Source organism: Pyxicephalus adspersus, chromosome 1 (assembly GCF_032062135.1).
Source record: "Pyxicephalus adspersus chromosome 1, UCB_Pads_2.0, whole genome shotgun sequence".
NCBI lineage: Eukaryota > Metazoa > Chordata > Amphibia > Anura > Pyxicephalidae > Pyxicephalus > Pyxicephalus adspersus.
The window spans coordinates 73,030,435-73,045,494 of record NC_092858.1 but is presented as its reverse complement, the minus strand read 5'-3'; the positions used below and the strand labels follow the sequence as shown (position 1 = coordinate 73,045,494).

General features: G+C 33.0%; 1 protein-coding gene across 7 annotated transcripts in view; it reads left to right on the top strand.

Annotated features, from left to right (window-relative positions):
• The window catches only part of DMD (dystrophin), a 721,719-nt gene that overhangs the window by 266,032 nt on the left and 440,627 nt on the right, over positions 1–15,060 (top strand). For all 7 annotated transcript variants that reach the window (XM_072414251.1, XM_072414268.1, XM_072414235.1 and 4 more), the window contains one exon: positions 2,528–2,692. In XM_072414251.1, the coding sequence (XP_072270352.1) occupies positions 2,528–2,692 (165 nt within the window). The remainder of the gene's footprint in view (positions 1–2,527; positions 2,693–15,060) is intronic.

Genomic DNA, 15,060 nt, shown 5'->3' with positions numbered 1-15,060 from the left:
AGAGAAGAACTGCATGCCCAATACCTCTTCTGGCAGCTCAGTAAACATTCTATAATGTTTAACTAGCACACTGTAAGATAATAAGTAGTCTGACCATTTAATAACAGTACATATTATTTAAATACACTGACAATAATAGTTTAGGTATGTTCATATTTTGCCACAGTTAATTTATTTCTTCAATAAATTACCATATAATAAAGATATTGCATTTTATCAGTTATATCAATTTAAATGTGACTTTCTTTAACGCTTAAAATGAAATATACTAAATAAGCTATGTTTTATTCAACTGTTACAGCAACTCCTGTATACACACTTTATGAACAATGCTACTAGATGCAACATGTGTCTACACCAAAAAATTCAGAACATCTCCTGTCCTAGAACTCTCGACTTAGCCAGGCAGGTTTAAAGGGAATGCCAGCCTGTCAATGCACACTTCTTTAATATGAACAAAACCAGTTTCTCCAAATGTATGTTTCTGCTGTTGGAAGTACTTCTCAAACATAAATTTGAGTTCTCAAATATCCAATTTTAGCCTATGCAATAATTTGGGCATACCTGAAAAATCCTTCTAAGTTTGCTTTTTATCCAGTACTCCTGCCTTGCAGCACTTACATCCTGAATTTGATTCTTTCGTAGAGCATTATCTTTAGGAATGCATATATTTTTCCAGTTTTTGTTCGGGGTTTGTCCAGGTGCTGCCATTAGTTTAACAGCTAGGGAACACTGTTTGGCACCATTTAAAACCATTACCATTAAGCCAAGGCTTGATGCCAAGATGAAAAAAAAGCAAAATAACCAAAAGGCAAAAAAACAGAACTGCAGAATATTATCTGTATGATCTGTATGAGTTTTTAAATCAAGTATAGTTGTTATACTTTAATAATTGAAATGATAATTTGTAAAAGTCATAATTTTCATTTTGGAGCAATAAAAATAATAAAGGATATTTCAATGCATTTCTTAAGCTATTGCATTCTGAAGCATTTTTTTATGTACATACACATTTACTCTTTAACATAGGTTAGTTTGAATTCCTTAAGTTCTCACAAGGAAAAATATATATATATTTGTTGTTCTTGCCTTTTTTTTATAACTTTTCTTTTGTCATACTTGCAGTTGCCATGGCAACCATCACTGCTTCGGCTGTCAGACTTAGATTTACTCTCTTTGGTAAATAGCTTATCATTGAAGACTGGTATGATGGCACTCGTCAATAGTACCTAATGCTTTTACATTAAAAAATAGCATCTGTATATAGCAAAAATAGTAGCTGAGGGAAGTATTTTGTATATATAGTTGTTATTATATGGACTAGTTTTTGTAATATATAAGTGAAAATGAATATATATATATATATATATATATATAGTACAAAAACATTTCTTTTACAGGTTAGTCAGGTTATTCAGATTCTAATTCTCAATCATCAGTTTTCTTCAGATGCCTGGTAATTTTTTCCAGACTGTGTATGTGTATAAATTACTACTAGGAACAAATACTATTTAAAACAAATATATCATTTTAGTTTATTGTTTACTAACCTCATTTGGAAGTCATAAAGGAATACCTGTACATAAAACTGTACTTGCAATGAATAGTTTCATTTTGAATGATTAGGGAAAGATTTGATCTTAGTGACTATAACATTCCTGACTATAATATCTTACTAGTATATATAAGAGTTGAGAAATTTGATAGTTTCACTTTAACCACCTGAGCGATAAGCCCGACCTTGGTACGGGCTTCAAAAAGTTACAATTAGTTCGGGTTTATCGATCACTTACCTGGTCCCGCTGCGATCATCCATCGTCATGTTCCAGCGTCGTCCTCCAGCGTCGGGTGTCCTCTCCGGGAAGAAGAAGCCGGCCGGCTTCTTCTCCCTCCGTGCGTGTACGTCGGCGCGTACGATGACGTCGGCGCGTGTGCGGGAAATTCAAACTGAAACTCATTCAAACACATTTTGTATTGGATTGAATACAAACTACTGTATCCAATCCAATACAAAATAATTCAAAATAAATACAAAGTATGTAATTGGTAAGTTCAAACTCTCATTTTGTATTGGATTGGATACAAAGTCCTGCATCCAATCCAATACAAAATAATAGAAAATATATTTATGTGGTTTTGTCTATAGGTATGTGACGGACACTAGGGAGGTGTTTTAGAAAAATATATTACTATACAGTATACCGAATTATCGCATTTTCAGTATTTTTCATTTATTTATGTATTCTTATTTAAGCTGATTTTTTGTGTCTTTTATTTAATTTTATTAAAAGTATTTTTTTTTTACATGATTGTGTGTTTCAAACATTTTTTATATTCATGATATCTACTAGAACCCTGTTCGGACATATTTCTGTAAGTTACAGGTCTACAATTTAAAAAAAAAAAATTCATGAAAAACTGTAACGCTTTTGGAACAGAAATCTAGACCTCAGTGTAACGCCCAGGTGGTTAATATCTGTAATATTACTAAAATTTTTAACAGATCTGTTTATTTTCCTTTTTTTAGGTCTCTAAGGATCTTTATGATAAAGAACATGAAATTGAGGATCATTTAAAGAATGTTTCCTTGTTTGAACTCCAGTTAAATCAGCTGACATTGTGGATTTCATCTGTAAAAGATCAGTTAGTATTCTACAATCAAGTGGGAAGACCAGGAGTATTTGACATCAAGGTAAACATTTATATATATATATATATATTACTAACTAAAAAAATACAGATAAAATAATAAAATAAATAGTAAAAGAAAAGATTTAGAATATTGTTGAAGCAAGAGCTGACATTTTAAGTGAGAGAAAGCAAAGAGTGTTAGCTCTCTAAAAAAAGAAATTCAACTTGGCATGTAAAGCTATCTTTTGTTCAACATTTCTAGCTAAATTGATGTGTGTAGTAAAGCAATAAAACCTTGAATTAATATTTATTCATGTGATTAAAAAAAGCACACTCAAAACGAACAAAATAGCAACAATTCGGTCTAAAACATTGCAATCACAGCTAAAGCACGAACAACTGTTGCATATTTAAAAATGTGTTGCACAAGCCTAATACATGAAAAAACACAGGTGATACTTGATTAATACATGTAGTCTTTGAGTTACATACGACATAGGGACTGTAGGTTTGTTCTTAAGTTGAAATTGTATGTACCTCAGAACAGGTACATTATTTTAATAAATGCAATTAGGACAGATGTTTGTCTCAACATATTATTAGGCATCGTGGTGTCAGTTACTGTATAAAATCCGCACTGTGAGCCAATCCCAAACAAAGCAAAAAAAATCTTTATGGGGCCTAGACATTCATTAACTTCTGGAGCAAGTGTGCTTTGATATGCAAAAAGAAACAATTACAGTGTTTGTCTTGGCCATTAAAGAGTTACAAGAGTCTGCAGAAAGAGCTCACCCCCTAAGATCACCCACAACCTCAGCTGTGTTTAGCAAAATATTTCTTCTGCAATTCATGCAAACCATCCCCTCCCTCCTCCAAGCGTCCATCTGGGGAACAGCAGGGAAGCCCTGTTCGTATTTTGGAGTTGTCTGTATGTCAGATGTCCTGAACCAGAGGAATACCTGTATAAAAACTATTGCAATCTTCAAATTCCAGGCTTTAAAAACTATGCAGGTAATTTGTCTGAATGTACCATAAACAGGATACCTGCCTCCAATAAACTAACACCAGAGCACTAGTTATTAATTTCATACATGTCAGCTATTTTGTTTTTTTTTTATTTGTGGATAGAAAAAGAAAAGGATAGAACATGGGAGTTGTAACTGCTGTCTGTATTTCAAAGTTGACAGCAATATCCAAAGATAATAAAGAATAGGGAAAATAGAGACAGTTATAGGTGCATTAAACTCTGTATCCACTACCACCACCCCTACAGGTATCCATAGCTAAATGTATATGTACTGGGACGACATTCACGGGGCTGCAGTCATGTCTCTGCACACTCGTAAACTTATGTACTACCAGACATTTTGGCTAGTTCAGAATCATATATAAGCATGATGGACCATGATTAGTGACGGGTAATCATGCCTGGGTTCCTTTTGCTATGGGATGGGTTAAGGTTCATTGTATTTCACAAAACCTGTTCAAAGGCAATCCCTTTCAATGAACCATAGAACAGCTCTAGCAGGAGCCCTTTCATAGGAGAAGTAGTAGGAAACCACCCCTAACAACCACTAATTAATGGGAACACTGTACTGCACATTAGAAACTGGCTAAAAACTGGTGCCAATCAATATTACTATTGCCTAGAACACATGGAGTTCTCCACGAACTTAGTTTTTTTTTTACTATGCATCCTATGTACTATTTTACATTTATAATCAACCTATATGACTCATTATAAGCTGATCATAAACATTAGAAGTTGGAAATAAACATACCATAAAAAGTGACCCTTCTAAACTATTTTAGTAAGTCAACGCCATTGATTCCAATGTACTTCCTATGAGATAACTGCCAACAAATTGTATGCAAAGAGATTTGATTGCCATGGTACGTCTAAGTAATTGAGATGCTGTGGAGTTTTGTAATACCGTACATTCACAAAGATGCACATTTTTTTGCAAGTGCAGATAAAGTAAATAAATCAAAACAATATTCTCGTCAGATTTTTGAATACTAGGGTCTTTTCTAGTATGTTTTTGCAAAAAAAATAAATTCTATTTAAAAAGCTCAGGATCACTGTCATATTATGAGAGAATATATTTTGTGTTTTATTTGCAGTAATACAAAATTTAGTATTCACAGAAAAGGATATAGTATGAGTAAGGGATAGCAGCATGCAATCGAGTATTAGGCATGTTGGAGTATGTCCTGATTATCTATTTATTAACATTTAGTTTAACTGTATAACGAAAAGCAAACTGAAGAGGTGGCGCAGCATGCTGTAAACCACTTACTTTAGGAACAGATCTCTAAAAAACAAATAGGATGAGTTTTTCTTCAGAATACTTATTTATTTTGATAGGGGGGAATATATTGGATTTTTATGTATAATAAATAGTTTAATTTTTATTTATCTGGAGCTATGTGAAAATGCCACTGACTGGTAAAATTATTTCCACAAGTAGCTGAGAAGTAGTAGGTAATAACATGAATCATAAAGGATCCTAGATCGCGTTACTATTAATGACACCATTAACAGAGGCCTTTTTTTCAAGATTTAATTAATGCAATTTATGACTTCTGAGGCAAATGGCGAATATAAAAATAGAAAGGTGAGAGAAGCGCAGTCATGTTGGGGAATTTGAGGAAAGGTGATTCCTACGTGAAAATAATTACGATGGAATACTTTACATTTTAAGTTTTTTTGAAGTTACATGCAACCAAAAAGTCTCGCATTTATGTTTTTAATTTGTCCTCAATTGTGTGTGCCAAGTACAAATCTCCTAAACCTTTTTTTAACAGTGTTCCTTTAATATTATTGTTCAGAATAATAATACCTTTTTCTAACACTGTCCACTTACAACACTTTACATCTTGTAGGTTTATCATTCATTGATATATATTTGCTTCTCCACTAGACAAGACTGCTCAATTTAACACAAAAGAACACCATGAAAAACCTTAATTCTTTAAAATCTATTGTAACATCGCCCTGTTTTTAGAGGTCAACATATACGACTGAAAAAACATACTTTTGTAAATTTACGTGAATAAATAAGTTACTTATATAGGCTGTAAACTCATTCATATCTTAAATATCAACTAGTTAAAGGAAAGCTACCATGAATATGTCAGAATTAGCAGAAATATGTGGACTGCTTCTGCCAACCTTCTTATTAAAATCTAGGCCTGGCATGTTCCAAAGTAACAGTTTAAAATGTCAGTGAATTAGTATTTTTGTAGAGTGCTTTTAACTTTCAGAATATCAACAATGGTAGTCCTTATGTACAGTATTTTCTGCATAGAGGTCATAAAGCTTCCGTTACTTATGGTCTTAATTAAGGTTTTAAAGTAAAAAAAAAAAATTAAAAATAACTCATGTAAGACACATATCATTTAGCTAAATCAATAAACATCTGTTCACAGTAGATGTCATGACCTCATTTTACTTTTTTTTTTGCTTTTTTTCCCATGTATTCATTTAGTAATCCTGGGAATAACACCATCTTTCCTGGTGTGATTATGCTAGTTCACTACATCATATTTAAGGTGGAACAGAGTTGTCATTCTAGAAGTTAGGAATACATAACTCCTTCCCCTCTCTGATAACAATACAGAAGAGATATGTATTGGCTTACGAGATTTCTGACAATATCAAAGAGTACTATTGTACTTTTTTTTTTTACAAAGATCTAATAAAATATTTAAATAACAGATCAAGAGCAAATAGAAGAACTGCACTGTTACATTTTACATACATTTTAATCATATCTAATACCTTTTAAATCGTATACCAAACAATAGCAGGTATCAGTAATACAGTGTTTCCCCGAAAATAAGACAGTGTCTTATATTTATTTTACCTCTGAAAATCTCATTAGGGCTTATTTTCAGGGGATGTCTTATTTTTCTCACAAATAATCTATATTTATTCATGTACAAAAATCTGTATTTACCAAAACCTGCAACCAATATTACTATAGAAAGATACCTCTGTGTTACCTGTGACCTGTCAAAATCACAGATTTCTTCTGTGATATACAAGAAGTCATGAATAAGAATTGACATAAATGTAATGAAAAAAAAACACAGCTTCATAAGCAAACAAGTGCAACATAACAAGAAAATGTGCTGACAATTAACATGTGACTCATAGAGTTACATGTTAAATCTGAGTAAAAGCAAAAAAAAAAAAATCAATTAATAAATATGCATTGCTGCTAATGAATAAAATACCAGCAAGGACCTTTTGAAAAGAGAATCGACCAACCTCTTAGTGCTAGTGTCACACCAGAGTACTGTAGGTTAATTAACCCTGCGATTTCTTCACCCCTTGCTCCAGTGCTTTTGAAATCTGCTCTCTCTCTCTCTCTCTGCTCCCTCCTTCCTCTTGGGATCCCTCCGTGTACCACGTGACCACACCCTCCGAAGAAGCCAATAGGGCTTACTTTTGGGGGAGGGCCTATATTTCAAGCTTGCTCGGAAAAAGCCAAAAATCCTGCTAGGGCTTACTTTCGGGGGGTGTCTTATTTTCGGGGAAACACGGTAGTCCTTATTCAAATGCTCCCAGTTGCTTAGTATCACAAATGTACACAATTAGTTATGACTAAAGCTACAGATACAGTTGTCTAGAGAACATTTTAGAAATTAATATGTTAAATTAATTGTAATTTGCAGCAATCGCAATCAAATATCACATTTGTAATATGGGATTTATTAAATATTTATCTAAGTTATATAGCAAATTGGAATTTTGGAATGTTTAAGAACATAAAATGGCACACTCAAAAAAAGAAAAGAAAATGTAGCTAAAGCTGTAGTTTGTTTTATTGAATTATTTACACACTTCTAACATATCTTTGGGTTCCTAGCTGTGATTCCACCTACATTATAGTTTCAGCAGGGGTGTTTCCACCTTTCCATTTGCATTATCCAAAATATAAAATAAATTACACATTAGGCAGCATAGCATTCATTTTTATATGCCTCAACAGTTGAGGAAGTCAGAGCACCAAAACTAAGAAATTTCACCATGAAGTCTACAAGGAGTATAAAAACACATTAAGTTAAAAGCTTCAGCATCAAACAAAAGCTGACATATTATCTTTGCTTGGACAAATGCTTACATGCAATGACGTGCATCAGACATTTTTTTTGTATTTGTTACTGCATGTAACGGAGGTAATTCTCTGAAATGCTGCATGATTACCTTTTAGAGTTTTCCATTACTAGAGTCATATTTCAGCTAGATTGTACGGTTCTGACCTGTTCCAAGAGACTCTTTGAATACTCTCAGGATTGGCACATGTTCATCTGAGATAAGCAGTCAATCTGTTCCAGTAGCAGAATCCTTATGACCTGTTGTGTTATCTATTGTAGGTGGTTTGTAATGCTTGTTATTGCCTTCTAATTCCCATTGTATGCAGCTAAAAATAAACAGGCACAGAACAGAATGGAAATAGGAAGATTTGTTTAATATGTTCAGATTATGATCTGTTGTTACTTTTGTGGGATTTTTACTTGTGTTCATAACGCCCTGCAGTTATTCATAGTGTCTAAGGGCAAAATAGGAATATGTAAGATACAAAACTCAAACATGACTGCGAATAAAAGGGGGGCAAAAGTGGAATTTGATTTTTCATCCTTGAAAATCAATGTCTGGACTGTCTGCAAATCTTTTTTTTTAAATGAATGCAGTTCCAAACCAGATTACATTTCTACAACAGCTTTGCCCCAGTGCAGGTCAGATGATTATTGCGGAAAGCGTTCATGTTTTTATACAGTGAATCAAGAGTGTTTACAAATAGTGAAACGGTTGTAAAAGCAATCTGTTCCAGTCTGCATAAAAATGTCAGTATACTATATGTCTTACATATTACTGGCTTAACACACACATCCACACTTATCTTAACATATATAAACAAACCAATACCTGTGCATATAAATTATTATATGCAAAATGTTTTGTTTGAAAAAAATGAAAATGTAGACTCCGGATAGCAGCAGCAGTGTGAAATTTGTATTTCCTGTCTGCTTACTGGTTTAGTGAATATGACATTCAGTCAAATGTTAATGTGCTACGTATGATTTTTAATGGATACATAGCTTTATTTTTCGTTTGGGTTTTGTAAAGTAAGGGGCCTTATTTATTAAAGCTCTGTAAGGCTGGAGAGGATACACTTTCATCAGTAAAGCTAGGTGATCCAGCAAACTTGGATGGGATCTGGCCCAAGATTCAAAACATTTGCTAGCAAATAGCAAATTACTTTGAAGAAATCCATTTCAGGTTTGCTGGATCACCCAGCATCACTGAGGAAATTGCATCCTCTCAAGCCTTGGAGAGCCTTAATAAATCAGGCTCAGTATATGATGACAACTTTATAAGTACCGTATTTTTTGCCGTCTTTTACTTTCTTTTGTCATAGCTGCCCCCTTGATGGTTGTTTTTTTGATAACTGGTGGGGGTAAAATTAGGAAGTAGAAAAAGACGTGCAAAAAGTACCTATACAGGGAATGAATGAAGAAGTAGTAGGGAGATTGTTGAAATGCTGACCCTCTCCAGTATATCTTCCTCCTCAGTAAGTTAAACAGCACAATGACATCACCAATTCCCAATGTAAATCTTGTGAGCCTAGCAGTCCCAGACAGTCCCAGACTATAGCGTTACCATAGCAAGTCTCTTTTGGGGTTCAAGTCCATGTTAAAACACATCTGTGTTTTGTGAATTCAAGGCGACATAACAGGTTTACTTTAACACAGAAGCACATACTTACCTTAATATCCCACTGTTGCTCTGTTCATTGCCACAAATATTAAGAACTTTTTGGCTTGAAATAACATGTTCCATTGAATGTGACAACCCTAGATAAATCAACACTTTACATGTCTGTAACCCTCTGTAAGATGTGATTTATAGCTTACACACAGCTTTGCTTCTCCATGTACAAACCAGATTTAGGTTCTATTTTTTTTAGAATATAGATCTTTGTAAACACTTAAATTGCTATGTAATATTGAAAAACATATTTTCTCAATTTTCAAAACTTACATTTAATCTAAATGTAAGCTTTTATCATTGATCCAGTACAAATTGGACCTTATCAGGGTAAAGACAATTTAAAATCAGAGCTTCAGTAAATCATATCCTAAGTCCCTGGTTGCCAACTTAGGTATAAAATTGAGTTTATTCTGTATATACAGCATACAGTTCATCAGGTTCCAATTTGACTTATGATATCATCACTAGAAGCATTGTCTATTGAGAATAGGTATGACAGTGTGCTATTCTCACTAGGAATATATGAACCTACACACTCCATCCAAATAGCAATTATTTCTTTGAAATGTGCTAAAATATTTGCTGAGCTAGATATTTTCACATTTTCAAACGCTAAAATGAATGACATGACAACAAATTATATTACCTCATTTAAAATGGCAATTAAATTGGCTTAAATGGGAAGCATGGAACAATATGCCAGTAGATTGGATTTCATTAATGAAAATGCATTTGGCTATTTAGAGTTCATATGGCTTAGTGAACTTGCTAAATCTTTGAATCTTTTTTTCACATGTATTGCATTATTGACTTGCAGGGCTTAGTAAAGAAATGAGAAACCATGCACACAGAATAAAAATCTATTCATATATGGAAATCAACACAATACTTCCCATTATAAAATATTCCATGTATTGATCTCTTATTGTAAACATCAAGAAAATTTTTGACCTAAATATAAGTCTTAATATATCAATCTTTTTGATCCTTTAGTTTCATAATAAGCTAATAATATGCATATATTTTAGTTTTAATGCAAATTTTTTATCTATTAATGTTAAATATTATTATTATTATTATTAATATTATTGATAATAATAATATTAATAATATTAATAATAATATCATAACCATTTAATTGAATAGGAACTCATAGTTTTTTGTGTGATATAATTTTGTTTACTGATGGTACAAAGGTAAAACAAGGAATTACAGTTGGTTTCCAACACTTGGATGCCTATTATTGTAGCTGAATACTGAGACAGGACAGGTATATTAAGACCATGAAAGTGATGTTTGCTTCCCAGACAAAACATTAAAATCCAATCAGTGTAGAAAGCAAAATGGCTACTTGAAAGACAAGCCTTTGACTGTCTAAGACAGATTTGCAACCTTGCCACCCCCAAAAAACATAAATATTTATGTTGTGCATAGATTGTGTCAGATACAGAACACATTTAGAGGTGAATTCTCACTAAACTAAGGTATAAATATATGAGGTGTTCTAAAACATGTTTCAAAGCTAAACCCCAAAAGGTCTCTAGATACATAAAGTATATCTGAGATAGGAATGTGTTGTTAAGCCTATAGAATAGGAGGCGGTGGACCTGATTTACTAAAGCTTTCCAAGGCTGAAGAAGAGCAGAAGAACACCTGGGTCATTAGGAAACCTAGATGATCCAGCAAATCTGTAATGGTCCAGGATTTACTAACGAATAGCAAATTACTTTAAAGAAATTAATTCCAAGTTTGTTGGATCACCCAGGTTCACTGATAAAAGTGTATCTTCTCCAGCCTTGGAGAGCTTTAATAAATCAGGCCCACTGTTCTAAATGCTACTATTTTTAAATGTTACTTTATCTTTGTATTTGCTATGTTAAAATAAAGGTTTTTTGTCTAGACATTGGTATTTATCTCAGTAGATGCATATCTTTTGAATCTCTGTTTTTAATAACTGTACTTTCCTTGAAATGGAACGTAAAGAAGCCATCTCATAGGCATGTTTAACAGCAGTGCTAAGTAAAACATTAGAAGTTGTGGCTTTATTAGTCCATTCTATTATATGGGCTAGATACGCTCTGAGAAAAGTGCATGGGTATATTTCAGCATGGTACATTAATCCTTCTATTAGTTATGGTTCCTGTTTAATTGGGAAAAAAAGAAAGGATTACCAACAGCAAGTAAAAGCTGGTAAAGACTTTAGTATAAGAATACATTTGCTTTTGTAAGATGTGCGGAACAGGTTTTAGTGAGTTTTTGTATTATAAATTTTAATGGTAAATTATGATTCCAAACAGTAATTTTTACTGTTACCAGTTGCTCTAATGCTACTAAGCACATACACAATATGATTGCTCGTATAAACATAGACCAAAAACAAGTTAAAATATTTTTTACCTTGAACCTTAACATAAATTCCATTTTTAGAGCTTCTTTTTTTAAAAAATCTATCTACTAATCTGTATATGTATATAAATTATATATATATATATATATATATATATATATACTCACTTACCAATATTGCTCATTGCTTTACTTTTGGTTTATTGAAGACTCTGATAGCTATATTTATATATATATTTATAGTGAAAAATACAAGACTATGTACTGTAGTACAGTAATTAATAGTATCTGATCATCTAATTTAAATAATAGAAAAAAGAGATCATCCAGTTGGTTTTGCCTATACATTTTTCCCTGCCCTTTGCAAATTTAGTATGAATATGCCTGTTTCACTGCTGGCACAGTGTATTAAACCACAAAAAAAGTGAATATCAATTATCTCTATGAAAATATAATCATTCTCTGTGAAAGTAAGTGGGTAGTCTAACCTTGTATTTACATACGAATATTTACCATGTAGTTACCTCCAAAAGAAGAGAAGGTATAGGGATCACTTAAGCCCCCATCTTCCTTTCAGCATATTCTCACCCTTTCTCATTACCTGGGTTTTCTCTTTAGCCACTACAACTGGGGAAAACCCCTTTGTGGGCTTCAAACCCACTAGACAAAAAATTACAGTTAAAAATGTAATGGCTGTACCAGAGAACAAGTATTTTTGTTAAGACACTTTCAAAAGTCGGGATGTTTTCTTTTTGCTGTAATTTTCTATGTAGTCAGTACCTGCTATTTATTTTCCAAAATAGTCGTAAGGTTTAAATTATTTGCATAAATCAAAATATTATCTCAAGCATAATGAGAAACTGTGAGCATATTGTGTATATTAAATATTCACTTTTAATTCTATTTTACCATTAATCAGCATGCACATTATGCACTTCAAAATCCGTATTAATTAGCTTTTTTTAGCTTAAATTTGTAACATGAACATTTGTTAATACATGAAAGACTCCATATTGAGACAATCTGTTTATATTTATTCATAAATTGAAAAGAAAATAGGCTTATGTGGTCGTTTGTGCCAAATTTACCACACATGTAAATACTCATTTGTTTTGTATTATATTAGTAAATTGGAAGGTTTCTTTATTGAAAATTATTAGCCAGGTCTGATTCATACTTTTGCTTTTCAAAAAATATGTTAGTACATGAGCGTGGGGACAAATCACTTTTCTTTTGAGGTTAATCTTGGTGATGCTTCTCGTCTCCCTCCTGTCAAATTTCCTGCAGAATAAAGATTTTTTTTACCTCTTTTTGAATGTTCTGCCTAATTCAAGAACTTTGTGTTTAAGAAATATGCCTATATATACTTTATGTTTACAGTATATATATTTTTAGTGTTGAACTATTCTTCTGTATAGATTGTTTTCATTTCTTTTAACTTAATAGATGATGAGTAATAATGATAAAAAATATGTAATGAACTTTGTAAGTAGTTTATAGGTGACATAGAAAAGTATAGGTTCTAGGGATCCAATTGATAAGCCTATAGAGTGCTTTACAGAGTTTTGTAGCCTAACAATTGTAAAAATTGTAGCTAATTTTATACAGAACAGTGAAGTTTTCTATAGGCTCTTCTAATAGGCAATACATGTTACTAGAACATGCAAGAAAATAAATATGGAAATATAATAAAAATATTTTGTTTTACAAAAGCAAACAAAATCCTTGTTTTTTTACATTTTTGTTGAAATGGAATCGGCCGTTATTTAGTATTTTAATGCAACTCCTAGATTTAGTAAGCTTTTCAATAAATATTAAAATTACTGTGTTTGTCATGACTGTCAAACCTGATGCACATTTGTTGGGGTAAGAGAGAAAAGACTTTGCTGAAAATAAATGCCTTTGTTTTCAGCTTGTATAGACTTTCCATGGAAAAACAGTGTAACAAATGCCATCCCTTGTCAATCACTTCATTATAAAGCTGACAGCTTGCACTTAGATAGAGAATTAGGTGTGTGGCTAGGGTCCGGTAAACCTAATTGTCGATAAATAAAAGAAAATTCCCCAGCATGATGGAAATGAGAAAAAGTAACTGGTTGCACTATGTTTTGTTTTCCATCTATCAACCTTAATTTCTAAGTGGGTGATTGGCATCTAATACCGAGATTTAACCCCTCAGAAAACATCTTTGTGCTGCAGGCATTGTTCACTGACAAGGTATTCTACAGCTAGGTGAAGTCAATAGCAATTCCTGCAGGCAAATATTGAAATTACTATGTAGTAGAACGTTAGCAGTAGATCCTTTCAAGTGGACCCTAATTCACATTATGCATTTATTTTTTCAGCCTCTTTCATAAAATTTTCCTTTCTCGAATCAAGCATGCTGATGTGAATCTGCCAGCATGCATCTTGGTAGGCAGTATCTAGTCAGCATAATCACTTAATCAAGAGCCCAGCTAGAGGTTTTTAGCTTTCTACTAAACAGGTAAGTGAAATGATTGAAAAAAGTCAGATAGCAACTAGTGCCGCTGCGTGCTAATAATCTATCCAAAGTTCATTTCTTAGGTTTAGTTTTATGCAAGCCTGCCTTCTTTCTATAGTGTTATACTTGCCATGTGTTTGCTTGGCGAATGACACACATACCCAGCCATATACATGATCTAAAGGAAAACATGATTCACTAGACAAGGGCATCTCCTTCCATTACTCAATGGTCCAGTGCTAGTGTTCTAATTGTACGCATTTTTGCCAGTGGACAAGGCCAGTAAGCTACAATGAAGTCTGTGTTTTGAAATCATTTTGGCATGTCTAGCGCTCATATTTTCAGTAATTCTATAGTAACTCTTCTGTGGGATAATACCTGACGGGCATCAGTGAACCTTGGCCACATACAACCCTGTCATTTATTCACAGTTGGTCTTTCTTGGACCATTTTTGTTAGGTATTAAGCACTGAATGGCCAGTTTAGAGGTGATTTGACCCAGTCATTTAGTAAATACAATCTGTTGCATGTTTTCAAAGCAATATAACTTCAGGAACTAACTGTTCACTTGCTGTTTTTATATTCCACCTATCAGGTGTTAATGTCACAAGAGAATCAGTGTTACACCTGTCTGTGGTTCAGGAGAAATTTTTTCTGGGTTTCAGATCTTCCAAGCAGCTATCACCACTGCTCAAGCAACACATACAATCTGAGCTGCCATTTACACATACCTTTACATTACTGTCATCATACCATAACACTACTGCCATTAGCTGTTTAAACTATTGACACAAGACTGGTGTACATTAAATGTTGT